This window comes from Clinocottus analis, unplaced genomic scaffold (genome assembly GCF_023055335.1).
Source record: "Clinocottus analis isolate CAN_PGR_092001 unplaced genomic scaffold, fCliAna1.0.p SCAF_6, whole genome shotgun sequence".
Classification (NCBI taxonomy): Eukaryota; Metazoa; Chordata; class Actinopteri; order Perciformes; family Cottidae; genus Clinocottus; species Clinocottus analis.
In genome coordinates, this window is record NW_027176218.1 from 8,342,471 (window position 1) to 8,363,658 (window position 21,188).

The 21,188-nt window shown below is 44.9% G+C and overlaps 1 protein-coding gene across 1 annotated transcript; it reads right to left on the bottom strand.

Moving 5' to 3' along the window:
• Positions 1–925: 925 nt before the first annotated feature.
• Positions 926–20,324, bottom strand: tle3a (TLE family member 3, transcriptional corepressor a). Its single transcript, XM_068602610.1, has 22 exons — positions 19,742–20,324; positions 19,000–19,153; positions 18,355–18,455; positions 18,101–18,164; positions 16,717–16,761; positions 12,469–12,531; positions 12,125–12,229; positions 10,446–10,475; positions 8,438–8,642; positions 8,011–8,018; positions 6,424–6,546; positions 6,000–6,050; positions 5,754–5,906; positions 5,157–5,289; positions 4,883–5,058; positions 4,407–4,477; positions 4,079–4,328; positions 3,351–3,598; positions 3,080–3,227; positions 2,808–2,958; positions 2,505–2,581; positions 926–2,203 (listed from the first exon to the last, which is right to left on the bottom strand). The coding sequence occupies exons 2-22, from the start codon at positions 19,021–19,023 to the stop codon at positions 2,096–2,098; spliced, it is 2,334 nt and encodes a 777-aa protein (XP_068458711.1). The 5' UTR covers positions 19,024–19,153; positions 19,742–20,324; the 3' UTR covers positions 926–2,095.
• Positions 20,325–21,188: the final 864 nt, after the last annotated feature.

Genomic DNA, 21,188 nt, shown 5'->3' on the forward strand with positions numbered 1-21,188 from the left:
TCTTGAGACAGTTGTCATGTCCTATCTGGATGCATTTACAGCCATTTACTGTCAAGGAGTAAGTCTCTATCTACATTAGATGCCGACTAGAGCAAAGGAGAGCCTTCAGTAGCAGCACACAAGGCAATGAACACTTTGAGGACACATTTCTGGTTCACAGTCAACCCAGGAGCATGTCAGTTCATGCAGTATATTTCCCATCAGTTCGTGGGGCAGTCAATCGCCACTTCAGCTGGTTTACACTCTGTCACACAGCAGCAAATATTAATCGAAAACCGCCTTACTTAAAGGAATAGTTTGACACTTTGTGAAATGAGCTCTGTTGTCTAAATGCCGAGTCAGATGAGAAGATTGATTCTACTCCAGAGGCTTGTGCAAGGTAAACATAAAGCTAGCTTAGTTTAGCATTCAGGGTAAAACATAAAACAGGGGGGGGCAACCTGGCTCTGTCCAAAGTCTGGCTACAAACACCTCTAAAGCTCACTAGTTAATAAGTTATACATGGTTTGTGTAATCCCCCAAAAATCTAAATCTAAAAACAACACATCAGGTTTTATGATAGGGTGTGCTGGACAATTTCTTGGCCAGAAGCTTCCTGCAGTCTTGTCGTCACTGTGTCATTGTTGATTCACGTAAACTACTAAGCCTTAGAGTTTAGAGTTGCAGGCTGTGTTCCCTATGTCCAGCTGTCTTTTTCCCCAGGTTTCAATCTTAATGTCTTCATCAAATTTACTCAACACAAGCCATGGGAGTAGTGTCAATCTTCTCATCCAACTCTCGGTAGGAAAGCAAATAAGCTTGTTTCTCCGGTAAAAAGAAAATTATTCCTCTAAAAAAGGTGCAACCAGCCCTATAGAAATTCAGCCAAGATGATTTTCTTTATATAAAAACAGTTTATTGATTTATCAACAACTGTCATCTGTACAATCCTTAGGGATAATGACACGTGTACGCTACACAGTGTTTATGCAGAGACCATTCCTGTCTATAAGAAGATTGTAGTCTGACATTAGGAAATACTGAAGAAAGCAAACAGAGTATACCCAAAATGTCAAATGTGGAAATGGCTTTGCCTCCCACCTTTATGAGTAACCATGTAAGTCCTGCACATCAGTCACAGAGAGTTAAACGAGAGGCAATAATTAACCCTTAGCCTGATGACTAAACTTTGCTGAGAGGATAAATTAAGATTCATACACTAGTCGAGTCAACAGACTGAACTCAAGTCGCAGCTGCTTCTTGTTATCCATTGAATGTCACTGAAAGCAGCCAGTGTTCAGTGATGGGTCTTTATTATAAAGTGGAATTTCTGCTGACCAGGGCCAAAGGGTAGACGTAACTGGAAACCATGATTTTTCTCCTCTTCCAGTCTGAAAAAAAGGTCCTTTGCAGAATCCACCACTGCTAAAATCCATGGGACAAACGTCTGTATTACAGCAAATAGCGGAGAAAAATGCCGTTGTCAGGGAGAAAAAAAATCCAAATTAGATTTCCAAAAAGGTCATTCTGGACAAAGAACATGAAAAAAGCAGAGGAAGGGAAAAAAAATGAAGTAGAATATCCTCTTACAAAGTCCTAATCTAATTTCCATCCCTAGAGGGGACAGAAAATCACGGAGAGCACAAGAAAGAACCATCACAAGCGTAACTGGACACCAAAATATAAATCTATAAAAGGCCTTTTATTACTCCATTATGTACACTTTTCACAGGACCTCCAAGGAGAAGCTCCAGAGCGAAGCGCCGCTTCTAGTTGTGTCATGGAACTTTATCTCCACATTAAAAAGGACGAATAAAAAAAGAAAATATCCAACAAACAATAAAACAGCAAGACATTATTTTCTTCTGAGTGCCTTGGGGAACTGCACTTGCTGTACAAGTGTTAGTCGTATGAGTGAGAAAGGGCAGAGCCGAAGGTCACAGCGTCCACGGCCACAACAGCACCAACGTCCACTTCAGTCTGGCACTGCCAAACTTCCTGCACATCCACTCCGGGGCTGCAGGCAACATCCATGCGGTCTGTCTGAGGGAAGGTAGATGGAGGAAGAGTCTACTGTTCCTGAGCATGAGCATGCTCCGAGCCAAAGCAGTCTGTTCTAGTAGATCACTTCATATACAGTGGCCTTCTTGTCGCCAGAGCCGGTCACAATATACTTGTCGTCTGTCGAGATGTCACAGCTTAGGACAGATGAAGATTCCTTGGACTGAAGAAGATTTTTAAAAAAAACAAAAAAAACATGTTAGTTCTGGAAGCAGTTTACATTCTCATCAACATTTAAAGCTAAGTGGAGAAGATTAGCTGACTACGGGGCAAGATTAGATTGCAATGACATCAAGTTCTGGCCTGATGCCCCTCAAAAAGACTTCTTTGTCAGGTCAATAATTCAGGTTCAGTTTTCACTGATAGGAGTGTCCTGTCAGACAGCGGTCGCTTTGCCCTTCCTCCAAGAGACAACTGTGCATACTTTTGGACTGGCTGCAGACAGAGTGTATTGATCTGCATACCTGGAATATGCTGGCGCCATAAGGAGTCCTCCAAGCATTCAACAGATTGTCCTTCCCAGTGCTTACGAACCATTTACCTGCAAAAGAAAACAAACGGTACAATCAGGCCTGCTTGGACTAAGAAGTGGTCTAAAAATATCTGGAAATGAGGAGATTATCAGGTAACCTTCCAAACATAACAGGCATTCAGACTGTACAAAGGGAAATGTAGTTTTAGCACGACATGATGTTAGACAGGTTACGGTCCTTTTGCAGGTTAGCACAGCCAGCATTATCTCTCTCTCATGTTATGTGTGTTCATACCACAGTAGGCGAACTTCAGGGAGAGGACACAGCTCTCGTGCAGGTGGAGCTGGTACTTGTCAGGCTTTGAGTGGTGGAGCACCTCCACGTTGCTGCTCTCCATGCCCACAGCAAGCCACTCTCCAGTTGGACAGTAGCCCAAAGAGAAGATCTGGAAATTGGACAGAACAGTAATTACTGACAGTTCTGGCGCTAAAAGGAAACTGCCCTCCACAGTAAGTCTGTGGAGGTGTGCGTATGTTATCTGTCTCTTCTATTTTACAAAGTTGTACCTGTGAAGTGAAGTCATGCTGCTGCAGCTGCCGACCCTCCCTCAGATCCCAGGAGCGTACAGTGTTGTCAAGACCGCCTGTCCAAAGCTTAGTGCCATCATGGGATATGTCAATACAGCTAGCACCATCCGTGTGACCCTGAAACTGCCTGCAATCAAAGTCAGAAAGCATACAAACAGTTATTGACATACCCTTTTAAAATTGCTCACACAACAGCTCTCACGTTGTGGGGCCAAAGCCCGCACAGTGTTAATAAGTGTTTTCTTCCCACCTGACAAGAGTCTGGTTGTGCAGGTCCCAAACGGCAATGTTTCCATCACTGCAGCAGGAGAAGCAGACTTTGGCGTCGGGGCTGATGGCCAAGGCGTAGCATGCCGGGGCCGAGGAGGTGAGCTCTGCCTTGATGCGGGGCGTCGGAGAGGCCAGATCCCAGATGGTCAATGTGCTGGCCTCGCCTCCAACAATCAATGTGCGGCCATCAGGCAGCAGCTTACAGGAGCGGATGTAGTTATCCCTGTTCTGTTGCACAGAGGACAAAGCAAATCAATATATGTTCAGGTCAGTGGAGCTGCAGAGAGATTTAGGAACAAGTCGGTGGGACAGGATGAAAATCCTTCCCTCATAATAACCAACCTACGGGTATTCTCAAACACTCTGCCTGCTGTAGTTTGCGATTTTAGTTTAATACATTGACACATATTTTTTAATGTTCGTATTTCATAATTTATACGCAAATGTGATACACATCAGTTTCTTTTTTGGTTGTAGCTGAAAGTGCTTTCTTATATTTTACATAAACATTTGAGTGAAAGCCTCAGCTGCATTTGCAAACCAATGGCTGCCTGTGTGATCCTCACGTAGAACAAATAATGACTCCATTGTGAATGGAATGAGTTTGTGTACACAGTTCATTACTTTTCGAAAACCACTACACAAACAGAACGAGGTGTCAAAAAAAAGTTGTTGATGAGCGTAACGTGAATCAACGGGCGTGCTCACCAGACAGTCCAGTTGGGACACGGGACTCTTGCTGCCAGGTTGGCTGATGTCCCAGATTTTGACACAGCCTTTGCCACCAGTGTAGACATGACGTGTGGGGTTGCTAATGGTAACAGCGCAAACCACCTCGCCATGGCTCAGCGTGTTGATCTGACGGGCGTGGCGTGGAATACCAGGGCCGATCAGTGCATCAGGCGGGAAGGGCACGGGCTGCATCTGACCATCTGCACTGACGTGGAAGGAGTAAGCTCTGATGGAAAAGACACAGGTTAGTGTTTTATGTCACTGCTTTTTAAAAAAAAAATCACATTTGTTGAGAGACACTTACGGTTTGCCACCCGAAATTGATGTGAGGCTGGCTGGAAGGCCTGGAGCTCGCATGTGGTGAGGATCAAACCCCTGAAAAATGACAAGATGGAAACCCTTGAATAACAAATGTTACTGACCAGTGATCACAGTCAAATCCACATGGTGTTTAGACATTTTAGAAAATAGCGCATTTGCCTTGTTGCCCAGAGTTAAATGAGAAGATTGCTACCACTCTCATATTTGTCAGTAAAGCCTTTTAACTTAGCTTAGCATAAATAATGGAAACGGGGAAACAGCCTGGCTCTGTCCAAAGGTTAAAAAAAGAAAAAGCATGAAATAAACCAAACAGGAACCTACTCATAGATAAACTGCTTGTAAATGTGCGACTAGAGGTCTAAAACTCCACATGAAACCTTTTACAGACGGATACAGAAAGCTTTAGATCGTTTTATCCAGTGTCAAACTACTATTTTAAACATGTGCTATGAACGTTACCATGGGGGAGCGTCCATAGGCTGCAGCCGCTGCAGCGCTCATCTGAGGGGAGATGTGCAGACCAGCATACACACCAGGACTGGTGAGGCCTCCATTCATTTCATGATGGCCCATCATGGCAAATGGGGTAGGGTAGGAGCCAGCGATGGAGAGAGGGGTACGCAAAGCTGGTGCTGCTACAGACAAAGACAGGAGGAGGATATTGGTGACATAACAGTACATTGGGAGGACAAAATAATCTCAGTTGCTTGCGAGAAAAGAGAGCGGTACAAACCTAAAGCCTCCATGCCTGGTGGTTTGCCCAGGATGGGTCTGAGCCCAGGGGTTGAGCTAGTGCCAGGGGTGGGGGCATCGTTGCGGGGGGTGGGGGTGTTGGACTTGAGGCCAGGCGTGGAAGATTTGTCATTCTGTCGAGGAAACGAGAGAGCAAGTAAATTCACAATCCTGAGGCAAGCACTGTGCAGATTGACAATTTGAGAGCAAACTGAACTTAATCCAATCTAATTCTGACAACCCTCATAGTCCTGCAGAGCCATAAACTGCTATTTATTCTAAAACCTATTATGGTCACAATGGAGATGGGGCCGTTTTTATCCCCTTACTGCTTTGGCTTTAATCTTTTAGTGAGGCAGAGGGGAAAAAATCCTGGAGGAGTTAAATACATTGAGCTATTAACAGAGAAGACCTGACTGATCCTGATGCGGGACAATATTATCCCTGACGTTTAGTCATGCACTTAAAGCACCGACAGCCATTCTTAATCCACTGCAGAAAACGTCCTAGATTTATTTGCACATATCCTTTTGGTCTCTGTGCAATTCTCATTTAAACCCTTTCTGTCCTAGTTTGTTCGTAACTCTTGGTGTCTTACATGACTTAGCTCCTTGGCCTTGGATGATGGGGTGCTCCCAGAGGATGCCACTGATGCAGGGCTGTTGGGTGTGTCTTTTTTTGGAGGGCGGGGTTTATCAATCCCATTTTCAGGAGGTGAGTGGGCGGGGCTTGCTCGCGGAGTGGCAGGGTCCTGGAACAACACAGCAATACATTTACATTTATGTAACAATTTTGTCTTGGTACGTGTCAATATGCCTTTACAATTGCATGCTGCTCTGCTCACCTCATTAGATACGTCTACCACCAGGTCATCACTTTTCTCTCCGTCACTGTCCTGTAAAGATAATTGGCCAATTAGTCACCTTGACAAATCGTTTTTTTTTTTTCAGTGGAAACGTCTTGAGCAACAGGAGGAAGGACAAAGTACTTTGACATTTTGGGAAATACGCTTATTCGCTTTTGCTGAGTGTTGGTTGAGCCCAGCATATAAACTTCCTTGAGTCATAATGATTATTATTTATTTTTTTATTAACTTATAAAAAGATGGTATCGCCCCATTCCCAAGCTGTATGCTAAGCTAAGCTAATAAACTATTGGTTGTAGCTTCATATTTAACAGAAAGACATGGTGGTGTATCAACCTTCCTAACATGATCTTGGCAAGAAGGTGTATTTTCGAAAAGGTGAACAATTCCTTTAATGACTTACATATCTGCTCAAACTGTCCTTCTCCTCCACTTTGCGTTTCTTAGAGTCCAAACTGTAGTCAGAGGAGCTGCGGTGCTTCTCACTGGCTGTGCGTAAGCTTTCGGAGGGGGAGACCGAGTTATTCTGCAAAGAGAAAACCAAACATTCTTTATTACCATTTCATCTTTTATTGTCAAAGAGAGCAGCGAGTCATTCATCCGTTACAAATTCACAAAGAACACACTGTGCCAACCCAAACACTAAAAATGCTCCATTCACACAACTAGGGATGCTGCAGACTCTTAAAATGCAGCTGTAGGCCAGCTCCAAGCAGTACCCTGACACCAGCCAAGGCCAATCTCACACACAAGCCCGTCCATGGCCAAACAACAGAATGGGCCATTATCTGAACTGAAAGGAGGAGGTCTTGTTTTCTGAGCTGGGCTCCCTCCTCCTCATAACTGGACAACAAACAGTCTCACAGGGACATGAGCAGTGTGTTGTGGCTGAACAGAGGGCCTTTTCTCCGGAGTCAGTCAGGCTAAGCGTGAGAGAGAGAGAGAGAGAGAGAAGCTGTATGTTGTGGGCATTGATTGCCGCAGCGCGCTTGGGCAGCATGTCAGCTCAGGCTTTGAGCTCTGATAAAGAAAGAGAATCTATATCCTGCCAGTGGGCACGGCAGCGTGGGACTGACTGGTGCTTCTTCATGGAGCCTGCCGGCCCACACAAGCTGGGACAGCTCACTCCAAACACCAACAGAATGGGAGGAACTAGGCTGGTGTCCAGCAGCTTTCACGGGAGTTTGCCATTTGCCTGTAAACTGCCAAGTTCTCCTGATTCCCTCCGTCCCTTCTTCTGAAGACCAAAGCAACAACACGGACTGGTAGCCAGGAGAATTGAACAATGGCCGATGGACTAGCAGTCTGGGCAAAGGGCCACTGGCTGCATAATGGCTGACCTTTAAAGAGATGCTTAGCGTGACTCATTAACCAAAGTCACCACTCTGCTATCAGATGACCTGGGACAAGAGCACAGAAACAAAACAGGCCTGCTAATCGCCCCAGGAGTTCCATTTCTTCAGACATGACTGCACCCATTCAGCCAGCTCAGCCTACAGAAACACAATCTCACAGGCACATCACAAACCATCAGAGATTGCAGCCATTCCAATAAAACGCTTTAGCAGGTCCACCAGACGGGGTGGATAGAAAGAAAACAAAACAGCTCTCCATTTGTGTTCATAAATATTCATCACATGCCAAGGAGGAGAGTGAGCTGGTAAACAAGGGAGACAGTAGAAGGGATCAAATAAATCCTTTAAGAAGGGGAAGTCAAAGTCTTTCTTTAATTGTGATGAAATTACAAGGCTTCTAATCTCTCCAGCATGATACCAGTCATTTCCCTTCTGGATTAAACACACAGGATTTATATTCCAAGCCTCATTTCCAATTAATTATTTTATTGAAAGCAGATTACAACAGTGCATGAAATCAGTAGTAGCATGCTGTTGGTAGGAATTTCTACTTGACATTTGCAGTGTAGATGAAAGTGTGATGAATAACAACAACAAGCCCCTGTAACAAAAAAGTTGCTGGTTTGGACACTCACCGTGTTTTCTGTATCGCAGACGTCACAGTGGCGGCAGAGGTGATGAGGAAACCAAGTGGAGCAAAGAGAAAAACACGTCAGTTAGCATATCATAATAGATGCTTCTGGCTGAACGTGTGAGAATCAGCTGCAGGGCACAAGGCCCCTCTTATCAACGTGTGTTGGAGCTGTTGAATAGCTTCTGCAGTCATGGGCTGGGAATGTACCAGCTCATTACCCAGACAGAATGTGAACAGACAGGATGTGCTCCTCACCTAAGGGCCCTGCGATTCCCCTCTCGAGAGTAAGAAGAACTAAATTGTGTTATCCCTGTTTAACATCTATGCAATAATGTCTAAAATAAATATGCATTTTAATTTGTCGAAATAAAACTGGTTCAGAAGCAATTCCAAATTGGAGCACAATATGCCCGAGTTTAATGCCTCACCTCTGTGCTCGAGATCGTGGTGGTTCTTCTCATCCTTCACTGGGAGGTGGGCTTGGCTGCCTAGGGCACCTAGCGCCAGCAGGCCTGATCCGGCACCTGGCACAGGGGGGATTCCAGGCGGCTGGAGGCCTGAAGGGTGAGGTGGCATCTGGACCGGAGGCCCGTGAGCAGCATGGGAGAGGTGCTGCGCCTGAAGCTGCTGCTGCTGTAAGTAGACAGACAGAAAAATAGCGAGTGGGTCGGAGGGAGAAAGCAAGCAGAAACCACACACACTAAACATGAGGCTGATCAGTTAAACCCCGGATGAAATTAGCACATTCACACAGCTATTACTGTCAGGATCTGACAGCAATCCCCCTTAGTGCTATTTCCATACCAGGCCAGGGTGGCATAAGCCCTAGATCTGTGCTGAGGAGAGTAGAAGTTACGAACGATCAACTGCTCAACACGTCTAATGCATGAGTCGCAGGGCTGGAGACACTCAATCGCACAGCGTTAGCAGTGCATGATGTGTTGAAGAAAATAAAAAATATCTACATTAACAACTGACGGCAAAGTAAAGTTGGATTCGACCAAAGCTTAACGCAGAGGAATCATTTCACACCAGGTAAACTAGCGCATTTCATACTCCACGATGCCATCAGTGAGTTAAGCAATCCTCTTAAGGAACACAAAGCTGTGTAGGAATCTGTCAGCCTGTGGGCTAAACAACTACCTGCTTTTTAAACACTTCAAAAACACAACCAGCGTCTATTTACTCCTTTCATATTCATGTTCCTGGATTAACAGAACATGAATCATTTGCACACCCATACTTTAAGAGACTGAGGGAACACTAAGTGCCAGAAGCTGGCACTCTTTCTCTCTCACTCCAAGTATTTGAGTGTGTGTTTGTGTATGTGCGTCTGGAAAGCTGCAGTGGGAGCCAGGACCAGGGGTCCCATGCTGGCACTCAGTCAACCCTCCAATATTCACCATCAATATTTGAAAGGCGCAGGGAAATGGATGGGAGTTAAAAGGCACTCAGCATGGAAGTAAGCAGTTTAAAGCAAGGTTAAATAATACTTAGCTGAGACACCAATAAAAACATCAGCAATTTATTACCCGTCTACAAGCCAGCTGAATAATTCAGCTGCTGTAACAGCGCGCACCTCCTCTCTTTTACAAGACGGCTTCAATCAGTGACCATTTATGGCCATTTCAGGAATATTAGGTACTTAGTAATGACTGGGGAGTTGGTACAACACACAACAATCAATCTGGTGGACTGGCCTATGACATAGTTAAAAATACATTAACTCAGTAGGAAATTTACTTTTTAAAACAGATATTCAGTCGTAGCTCTTACAAAAGGGAACCTACGTCTAAAACATGTCCTTAAAAATCCTATCTGGAGGGTCTTTTTAATTGCTTCTAACTTACTGGCCTGAAGGTAGAAAGGACGAGATTGGAAATTGCCGAGGTTTTTAACTTGCAACCTTGTCCTCTGCTCCATAGGGCAGAGGTCATTCCAATTACAAAATGTGTGTGTGTGCGTGTGTGTGTGAGAGAGAGAATATTGTGTCCATGAGGGAAATTAAGGAGCCAGTTCATTGGCAGGGGAGAGCCATCCTCGCTCATTGTGTTTAATGAGGCACTGATGGGTAATATGCATGGTTGATCAGCAAGAGCCCTCATTAGAGGTCCATAAATGAAGACAATAATAAATAAAGAAAGGAGTCTGGCCTATTTCCTCTAATTTAATATTCCAAGATAAAGACCTACTCTTTGCCCTTTTTTCTCAGACTGAGCGGAGCTACAGAAAAAACAGACACACACAGGCAAAATTGAGCGAACGCATTATAGTGGTCTCTCGTGTGCTATCTACACCAACTACGGTGAAACGCATAGCACTTGGACAGAAAAAGTGCCATGCAGCATGCACAAGCCTTTCAAGCCCAGATGTGTGCACACACCAAGTCAATTAACAACAGCATGGCACATACAGATACGTGTGGATGCCACTGACCATGAGAGCCGGGTAGGCAGCCTGCTGCTGCTGAAAAAAGGACAGAAAACAGTCAGCGCTACAGCTGCAAGCCCTCTCTCCAGTAATATATACGTCAATGAATGATGTTACAGACAAAATAAATATATATTTGATTTGATTTTCCTTTTAAAACAATTGTGTGGGTTGATCCAGGTGGCCGGTCAGAGGCAGGTGGGCTTATCTGAACTACTTCTTGGCTGACTTTAATATTTGGTGTGTTTTCTAATCAAATAGGAGCCGCCACCAGTCAGGTTCATCTCAACGCAAGCAGCTGCCCTAGTTGCATCCTATTAATGGCCCCGAGTCCCATCAATAAAGTATGCAGCTGGCTCCAGGATGCTGCCTGTCTGCCTGCCTGGCACGCTCGTTCCCCCCACCTTGCTTTACAATATGCATGAGGATTTTGGCATGCCTACAGAGCTTCTTCTCAATGAATAACTAATGGGAAGGTATTCGTAAAACATACAGTAGCTACATTTCCACCTCCTCTGACATGAGCAACTGCCGTGACTTGTGTGAACACCTGACTGTTTCATAAAACAGGCCGGATGCCAAATGGGACCATATACTAAAACAATGAATGGGCTCGTGAATATTTTATCAAACGTAGACTTCGAAAAGATTCCAACTTTTTATTATTGCCAAAGACAAACAGTGAGCCACAAAAGCACAGAAATATTGGAGCATTATTTTGTTCTAAATGTGAAAATCACATACACGAGAAGGAGCTACAAATCAAATCAGTTTCTTAGAAACAACTGCGACTTGCAGCTGCTGTGTTTTGGTGAGACTGTAATAAAGCATCGGCTTCAGTCCAACTGATAAAAAACAAGCTGCACTCCATCACCTAAAGACACCTGGTCAGACGAATCTCCTAGAGAGCAATTATCCAGGAACAAAAAGGTCACTAGGGGGGCATTAATTGAATTCCAATGTGTGTCTGCAGTTATCAAGTCAACCTTTTGGACCAGCCTCTTATGCATGCTAAAGACCCTGCAAGATTCAACTGTAGTAATAAGACCACAGATAGCCGGCACTTTGTATTGAGGGTGACACCAATCACTTCTGTTTTAGGAGGGCATGGTGAGTACAGCTGATCAATGAGGAGCAGATGGTGTTTTGAAGCAGTGATGAACACCATACATTACAGCTCAGTGCTGTGGTGTGCAAACAGAGCCGCTGTGATGGCTGACTGCTGTCTGCACTGCCTCAGCTAGCTTGCAGCGCTGGCTCTGTTCTGCTCACACTCAGCCTTTTAATTCCCACAGCTATCCAGGTCAGCAGTGAGGGATGAGGCTCCTCGTTAAAACCTTAGCCAATTAAAGCAATACAAGCTGCGAAGGGGATCTCAAGAGCTCTCAAGCTTGCATTTATAAACACACAACAAGGCAGTGAAGATGCCGCCGAGGCCAAAGCTGGAGCAACAGAGCCGTTCTCGAGAGCTACGCTTGTTGTATATAGTTTGAATATGTTGGTAAAGCATATAAAACCAAATAGTACAACAAAACAAAGATGAACACATTTGATTCAGCATTGTAACTTGAGCAGGTGGAGTATCACACAGTTCAGTCTACTTGGAGCATTGACATTGAACATTACTCATCGCTATTAATCATCATATGTGCAGGTCAAATAAAGGAATAAAAAGGGGTACACACGGTGAGCGGCAGATTGGGAAGTCCACGTACCCCGATGATAGCATTCAGCTCAGTCATAGTCACCTGCTTAGCCCGCTCTACTGCCTGAGCAACCTGCTGTTGGTGCTGTGGGAAAACATTTACAAAAGATAATTAGGGCACGCCAACATTTATCACACACCCACTTATCTGTGAATTTCACACTTAATTTTCATAGTGCTGCTGCAATTTTAAAAGTGCGAGCAAACGCCACACACAATTACTCAAAATTGCTTAAACTCAATTATTTATTTTAGTAGGTAACAATAAGCAACTTTACTTTAATACTGAACTTAAACTGTTGGAGCGCAACATTCAAAACTCACCTCTTGTGACAGGAAAGGCATAATTTGAGCTAAAATTGCGTTGAGCCGCTTGGCAATCTCCGTCTGAAAAACAAAAGAGGAGCAAAATGACGGTTAAGTACGGAACAGACAGTGACTTCATATAACCCCGCCTTTAATGTTTACACCGATTAAGTCAATTACTGCGGCAATCAGAACTGCTTGACTCAACATCCTCTAAACAGCGTGATATTGACATTTGAAATATTTAAAACATTAGGAGAGCCCAAGGGGATGGAGCACAGCTGTGCTGAGAGTGCACTCCATGCTAAACGGATATGAGCAGGCAGAGTGCTGCTGTGTTGAGAGGATCCTCTCTCGCTCTGCCCTCCTTCCCCTCATCTGTAACTCCGCTGTCCTGCAGTTAACCTCAGAGCCGAAACCACACAACCGCACCCCAGGAAGTGAGGCCCACAAACCAGACTGCCCCGTTTACCTACTTGTGACACTGTCGGCAATTTACTTTAAAAGGGTTATAACTGTAGTTTGAGCAAAGATCACAAACCATAATGACCTGGAGGGTAACGCACCTCAAATCTATGATCAATACCATTAGAAGACGACCGACAGCCTGTAAGCAATACGAGCGTAGTGCATGCTCGAGCTCTGCTGTTCCAGGATTGAAGCGTAGGCCATTTCTCACTGCAATCAGCTGCCCGGTCCACCACCCGCCCAACCTCCCATCCATCCCCTGAGCCCTGCCTCCATTCTTCTGCTTGTCTACCAACTGCCATGGCAACGGCTGCAGCCCTATCTTGCTGGGATCATTATGCAAATGGCACCTCTGCTTGACCGTAACAGGCTTTAAAATCATATTATGTGCTTGGAGGCAGGTCATTAAATTGAATTTTCAGCCTGTCCATCACATGAACGTAGCGAATGAACGGTGGATAAAAAGAGCAATGGGAGGAGGCGTTCACAGTGGCGGTGATATACCCCCTCCCCTGGAAGAAATACTGCACAGCCGGCTTGTTCTGCCTCCTTCTTCTTCCACGGATGGGAGATGAGACTCTCAGGTTCAAGCTCTGCGCTGGGAGCAGAAAAATAACAGTGCCAAAGCCACATCATCTATGGAATTTACGAGCTGCAGTTCAACCCAAGGCCACTGTGGAACACAAACACATCGCAGGGATTTTCTCCCGATTTTTCATTTGGAGCGGCACACACAATGTACTTTGCAGAGCGCCAGCTTATTTATTACACATGGCAGAAATGCCAGGCAGCTTTGGCAGCCAGACGTATTACCTCTGAACAGAGCCAGAGAGATTGGAGAGTAATGTCCAACAGAACGAGACCTGCTGACCCAAGCTGCAACATGGATAGCCACTTAGCCGGGCCAGCCAGCAGGACAAACAAGCTGAAGATGAAATATCAGATGAGACAAAGTACAGCCTGGGATCAGACTCAATAATGTGAAGCAAATATATGGCAGCACATGTCACACAAAGTACAGTATAATAGACAACACTGATTATAACTTGATTACAGTCTGCTGAAAAGAAAGACACTGAACTCCTCTGGTACACAATAAATGTGACCTATAACCAATAAACCAACGAGTGGGTTAGATAAAGCTTTTATCGGCATTAGTATTAATGCAATGTCGTAAGTGCTTTAGCAAAGGCTCAAGAACGCCCTCAGAAATGGTTGAAAAGCTACAGAGTCTGTATAATCCATGTTTGTTGAGATAAGCCATGTCAATAGCAGTCGAACATTTGACAGGATTTGTGAAAAGGCCTTGAGCGCACAGTCCATTCCTCTGTAGCTTAGTGTCATGGTGACAGCTGGCTGAGAGAGGTCAGGAGGTGGTTGATCCACTGTGCCCTAAACAACTGGCAGCCTCCACACTCTCACAGTACAACATGCAAATACATGGAAAAGGCATCAACTCAGCTCACCACCGTTACCAGAATAGATACAGTGCAATGCTGGGAGGACTTTTTTTGTCTGCCGGCAGATAAAAACAGGGCTGTTGTCACTTTAAGTAGATGACAGCTCGGCCCTTGAGAGACCAGCTTTGCGCTGCTGCTACACAATTACAGGTACTCGGACCTGTGTAGCACCACTTTAAGTGCACTCTCAGGCTGGCTTGTCAATGGTGTGCAGAAAGGTATTTGCCTGTTGCTATCAGCAGCGTGAAAATGGATTTGAGACACTGATGAGTATTAAATACAGAGGGAAAACTACTGTTGGCTCTGGTCACATGATCCATCTATAAACAATACTTGACTAGTCCGATTTAGAGGGCCTCCAGTTTGTACAAGATGAAAGCACGGTGACGGGATTTTTCTAGCAGGAAGAGAATTAGACTAGCACTCCAGTGTTAGCTCATGTCAGGCAGAAAATGACACATTTCCACAATCTTGAAATGTTACACAAAGCCTCAGAGCTTTTGTTAAAGTGAGGAAAGTGCAGAATACATTTATATTCATCATTTATTTGTATTGATTAGGTAATTGAGTAAGGCCAACAGCCGTCCTGAATGGATGCATGAGATCACGATGATTAACCTTGTCAGCGGCAGCAGTCAGCCAGGTCTTAGCTAAAGAGCAGCTGTGATCTTAAAACAAGAAAACGTATTCTAAGACAAATATCAGAAAATCCTAACCTTCTTCATCGAGCCTCATCTTAAAACACGATAACTTTCTGTTAATGAAAGTGTACCTGACATCCAACAGTTCACACCCTGGAATTACTTCCCTCCAGTCAAGTCCCACATGACAGATTGGGGATATGGGAGCATTTACGGCCAAAGTTTCTCCCACCACTTTTCACTGCACACCTCTTTTGTGTGAACACTGCAGACAGTCCGCTGGCTGACCAAGTTTGTTTTGGCTCAGGGTACGACAGATAGTTTGCTACTTAGTAAATGATTCTCGCAGCCATGTGTCTCATGTCTGTGTTACGACCACAGGTAACAGCCAAATCTGATTGAGCCTCACCAACACCCAAAACCCCCAAGCAGCTCTTGGAAACAAGTACCAGATGAAGGTAATTACTGGCTGACAACACACAGCAGAAATTAGCCGTTTGCATCTACATGCTGTCATAGCTGATAGAAAGGGATCAGATAACACTGCCACATTAGTCCATCCGAGCCGTGCCGGTGTGTGCGTTCTGAAATCTGAATTATGTCCCTGCACGGTAATGAAAAAGGCACAGTTAGAGGAATGGATTTCCTCACCATGGAATAAATCTCCTGGCAGGAAAATAAAATGCCTATGTGCATCCAATAATCCATCCCAACCCTGCCTGTAAACCACTCCATGTCTTCTCCTCCTCCCCTGGCTGAGCTGTAAGCTGGGGGAGCAGCATGGACGGGGCCCACACTGTTTGCTCACAAACACGCCGTTCAGCAGGTTAGGGCCCCACTGATGAATTATTCAGGCTCTTCCATCAGCTCTGTGGAGGTTCCTGATAAAAGTCAGGCGCTAAAATGGATCAGTCGATTAACCTGTTTACACAGAGCTGGGTTGTTGCCCCTCCCCCAGCTCTATTCTCCAACTTGTCTTCCGGCTCCCATCCCCCTCCTTTTCCTCTGGTCGGCGATAAGTGCCTGACAGAAGCTATCAGAGCGGCCCGAGCCCTGACAGACATGTGGCAGTGTGACACACGGCTCAGACACTGATGGATCACCCCAGCACACCAATCCGCCTTGCTTCCAATGCTGTCATTAACCAGGCTAGGCTGTCGCAGGAGAGGGGACAGCCTCACTGGTTTAAGAGCAGCGTTCATGGGAATCTCCGGATTACTCATTCATTCAATCTTTATCTCTGCAAGCATCAGTGTGACTGATCTGGGGAGCAATACATGATGGGATCTTTTGATAAGATAAGGGCACAATGCGTAATTAAAGGACTTTTGCCCTTCCACGTTAATTACTGTTCATCGTAAAAAGAAATAGTGAGCCATCACTTATCCTCTCTCTTAAATCATTCAGTCAAAGGCCGAGCTAGCCAAAGTCTACCTTTAATCTTATCAAAAGGCTGGGACAAATCCAGGCTTTACACCGCGGGAGTTTCTTTTAAAAAAGGACCATAGCAATTGTACAAGTGGTGATACAAGTTTCCAATCGTATTGCCTTGTTTGTGTGCAATAGATCTTTCTGTTTACAGCCCATTACAATGCTCAGTTCACTTCACAGCCTAGTGACTCCTCCTGGGTCTGACGTCCCTTTACATTGTGGAAAGCCACTGAGCTGAAAAAGATGAGGAACATGAAGGTACATACCTGTTTGTGCATCTCTATGTTCAGCCCATAGGACATCTCATAATACTGAAACGAAAGCAAAGAGTTCATTGTGATTAATGATGCCAAGAAAAGTCACATTTACAATCAAGGTGTGCCAACATTTTATAGATCAACACAATTACTGTAAAGTTCTTTACGAAGTCGCTTTTTGTTTGATCATTTAAATGTGACTTACGTACTGCATATAACCACACATAAATATGTTCCTTGATCACAACGATAATTACGTCATCAAAAGGTTTTAATCATCATGATTGAAAATACAATGTAGCTTTGGCTGGCTAGGGGGATAAACTAAGATCAGTCAAAAAAGGAGTTATTTGAGCAGCCAGCTACAAAAAGCCAATAAATCTATATATTGTTGTTTATAGTGCAGGCACAGCGAAGATAGGGTTAGATTTATTGATCACAATCTTAAACCCTCAGATCTCCAGGATGTCTATTTACTTAGCGTAACGCGATTGCTCAACACTCTTGATACTTCAAGCCAGGTCAGTCCGTCTGGCTGAAATGTAATCCGTAGAGCCCACAAGTGGCAGTCAGGGCAGAAATGGCTTTCCAGTCAGCATCTATTTGATGAGGCCAATGCATTATTCAGTCCATTAGCTTCTTCGAAAATTACTCTCAAACAAGAGAGCCATTCTGTCTGAGATTAGAGCCTTGCAGCCGTGGAGTAACCTGACACCCAGTGCTGGCTGTGGGATACTTCCCTACATGTTTACCTAACCTCCTCCCTGTCAGGCTGACATGTTGTTTTCCTGTGAAAAGAATGTTTAACTTAAGCCTGCATGTATTGGTTTAAGTCATCCCCGGTGTGTTTACCTGGGACAACAGAGTACACTGGTACAGAGCAATCTCCTGATTACGTCACGTCGAAATTCCTGTGTCATAAGCACGCCTGTGTTTTTATAAAAGGATGGTAACTTGGTCCAAAAAGAAACTGCAGCAGGTTCCACGTCCTCCATTTTGTTTGCTGTGGTGCATGTTTCCCACCCACCGCTCTGGCCCTCACCATCAGCTAACACCTAATTTATGGCCGTGCATATGTCTGAGCGTGGAGTCTCCTAGGAGAATAATCAGATCAGCACACACAGAGGGCAACGCTGCAGTCGACCCTTGGAGATCAGGGCCACGCTATAATGGAGCCTCAGCCCACTGCCGCCTGCCTGTCAGGAAGAGCGCCTCCGTAACAACCAGCTACATCAAACCCTTGGGGCCTTTCACAGGCCTGTACCTGACATTCAACCCGCCCTAACCACCACACAGGTGATCACAATAGCCTGTCTTGCTCCACCCCAACTAGATCTTCAACAAGCCTTGCAATTTGGAACCATAATTGCTCCCTATTGTAACATTATCTTACCATGACATAGTGGCGCTGCATCTCTGTCTTCTCATTGGCCAGTTTGTCATACTCCACCTTAAGACTAAAAGAGAAGACAAGGTTTCAATTAAAGGAATCTATATAAGTTTAATAATTCACTCAAACTTAACGTCAGATGTTGTTGTTTTTTTAATGTTCATTCAACAACCAAATATTCGCCTTACACTTAATTATTGAATAGAGAGTACATGTTGACACTGTCATACATTGGTGATATGCTCTGTAATCATTACCTGTGATACTGGGCTTGCAGAAACTGAAATTCATCTTTAATCCTGTCACAAGACTCAGCTACGGTGAATTTGAAGCCAGGCTGACCGGGCTGATGTGGAGCCTGAAAGACGGGTTGTGAAAAAGAAAAATCACATCAGTCCAGTCACACAAGAAAGTTGTATTCTTCATGTTCTGCACTGTTCTGCTGAAGGGAGAAGAATAGGGCTCACATTAGACTACTTTAAAGATAATATCGCCTCTGCAGAAAGCAAGACATTACCACACCAGAGAGGCGGTCTACTTCACACCTCCAGAAGCTAATAACACAACATGAAAAGACCTTCACACTGAAAATGAAATCTAATCTGAAAATGAATTCAAACCACCACCTGTCCCCATATTCAGCAGAGTCATATCATATGTTAGTGTATGGCTGAGTAAATATCTCCAGGCATGCAAACCATCTGCATCCATTTACCACTAAGTGCATATTCTGGTGTAGCATGAATGCATTATGATATAACCATATAGATTTGATGAGCTGCATTAAGGGTGGAAAACGCTTTGCAGGGCACATTTCACAAGGGAATCAGCACAGTCAGGAAATATGTCAACATCAGTGTTGTCAGATAAATATGGAAGTATATAGAGGAAGAGCTTCTTACCGGATGTCGGCCTTGTGGATACATTTTGAAATGTATCCTTTGTTTATCTCTCCAGTGTACAGATCCTTTGGCAAAATGGTTGAGATGTGCTCACAGGCACACCGGTCTCAGCAGGCAGGGGTAGGGGGGGGGGCAGGGGAGGTCGTGAAAATCACTGTGTTGAAAAATGACGCGATTTAATCTTTGGACGAAAAAAAAAAGCCCACAACAACAACACAATACAGTGCACGTTGTTTGCTAATAAGTAGTCAGGACAGCGAACTAGTTCCAGTTAGAGGCAGCCAGAGCCATGTCACACAGCAGCACTGTAGTCCTGCGCTTCTGTCTTCTTGGTGACCTTATTCGGTCAATGGTCAAGCGATATACTAGACAAACAAAAACACTATATATATATATATATATATATATATATATATATATATATATATATATATATATATATATATATATATATATATATACACACACACACACACAATTTAAACTGATAAAAACACAACATAGACCAAAGAGTGTAAAAATGTAAACGCTCGTATGAAATAGGTTTGTTTGAGGCTCTAATCTTGGCTGATGTTCGTCAACCAAAGCCCGGCTCTCGGACGTCTCCAGGCGGGCTTCAACCTCCTGTTCCGACTACGCGGAAAGCGATGCAAACGCTGCGCCGCTTAAGCGTGTACGTACGCCCCAACAAAAAAAAAAAAAACAGACAAAAAATGAATCAACAGCTCCGCTTGATACATACCCGTGCGTGCGTCCTAACCGTCGGTCCGACTTTTGTTCCTGAAGAAAACACAGAGTAGGCTATAATTCATGCGCTTAATCCCTCCTAACGTAAGCGTGGTGGACGCGGATCTCGACAAGCATCCTCTCCCTCTCTCCGGAGCGCACCCAGCCAGACTGGGGGAGCAGTTGGGAGAAAATTTGGTGCGGTCGGGTCTCGATTAAAACTACTTTATTCTTCCGCCGCGAAACCTCCGAGGAATGTGCGCCTTTTAGTGGCTCGGTTAATCCCAAAATGAAGAAGACAAAAATATATATATATGCTTCCAAAAATCTGTCTTCCGACTCGAAGAGGTTGGCGATTCTTTAAAAGCGTAACATGGTACTCTCCACAATCTCGCATTTCCCCCCAGTTGTCCAGTTTACCCCTGGTTGCCACACACAGGCAGCAGGGCTGAACTGCCGTGAAAGCGTCTATCTGTCCAATCGGATTACTCGGAAGGAATAAGACCACATCTGCCTATCGGAGAGCGACGGGCCCCACGTGGGGTGCAGCGATACATGACATCATCCCGCGGATCCACAAGGCATCATCCGTCCGTCCCACCGTGTACAACAACAACAGCAGCAGCAGGCAGTGATGTGCCGACGTCGATATCCACATTTCACAGAGACAACACAAATTCCACATCCGCGCTTCATTAGGGTGTGTTTTTAATTTTTTTTTCTTTGCCGCCCAAATGAAGTTAATGAATTTTTTTGGGTGAGACCACCATCAGCGGGACGGGGAGGGAGGTGCGGTGCAACAACCCTTCTTGAATTGTTATCACCATACAAGGGAAAGGTGTGGGGGCACGGGAGCTTGTTTGTAATACATAGTTATAAAATGCGAAGCGATGTGACTGTAAAACATCGGGAGTAACGGCCTGAATCAGAAACGCGTGGGTTAAACCCCCCAACACACCACACGCACACGCACACGCACACGCACACGCGCGCGCGGACACACACACACACACACACACACACACACACACACACACACACACACACCGGGGAGGACACAATAATGACCAATCGATCGACGATATCCACACAATTAAAGCCACGGGGCCGACTCGACATTTAAGTCTTACATATCTCGTGATTTTTTTTTATTTTTTTGCACAACAACATCCGTGCGCCAACCTATCAGCATCTGTGTAATAGTTACACTGCGGGGAGAGAAGAGATGATTGCCTTTGTCTGATATGAACATCAGCCATGTCTGCGCGCAGCCTCGACGCCTTGTTTTGAAGGTTCAACTCTGCCCCACGTGGGAACTCCTCTGCGGCTTTAAGGCCTCTCTTCCAATGGCAGCGCGGCGCACTTACTCGCCGGCTTCCCATTGGTCCAGAAGCGTCGAGCCTGTCATTCACGGAGCAGCGTTGTCAATCAATACCACGCGGGGTCAAGCGCTGACAAATGCC

Coding starts and splice junctions, on each gene's coding strand:
- tle3a (XM_068602610.1), bottom strand. CDS start 19,023: ATGTATCCACAAGGCCGACATCCG. Junction 18,456..18,999: donor ATCCACAAGGCCGACATCCG/GTAAGAAGCTCT, acceptor CCCGTCTTTCAG/GCTCCACATCAGCCCGGTCA. Junction 12,230..12,468: donor TGCCTTTCCTGTCACAAGAG/GTGAGTTTTGAA, acceptor GTTTTCCCACAG/CACCAACAGCAGGTTGCTCA.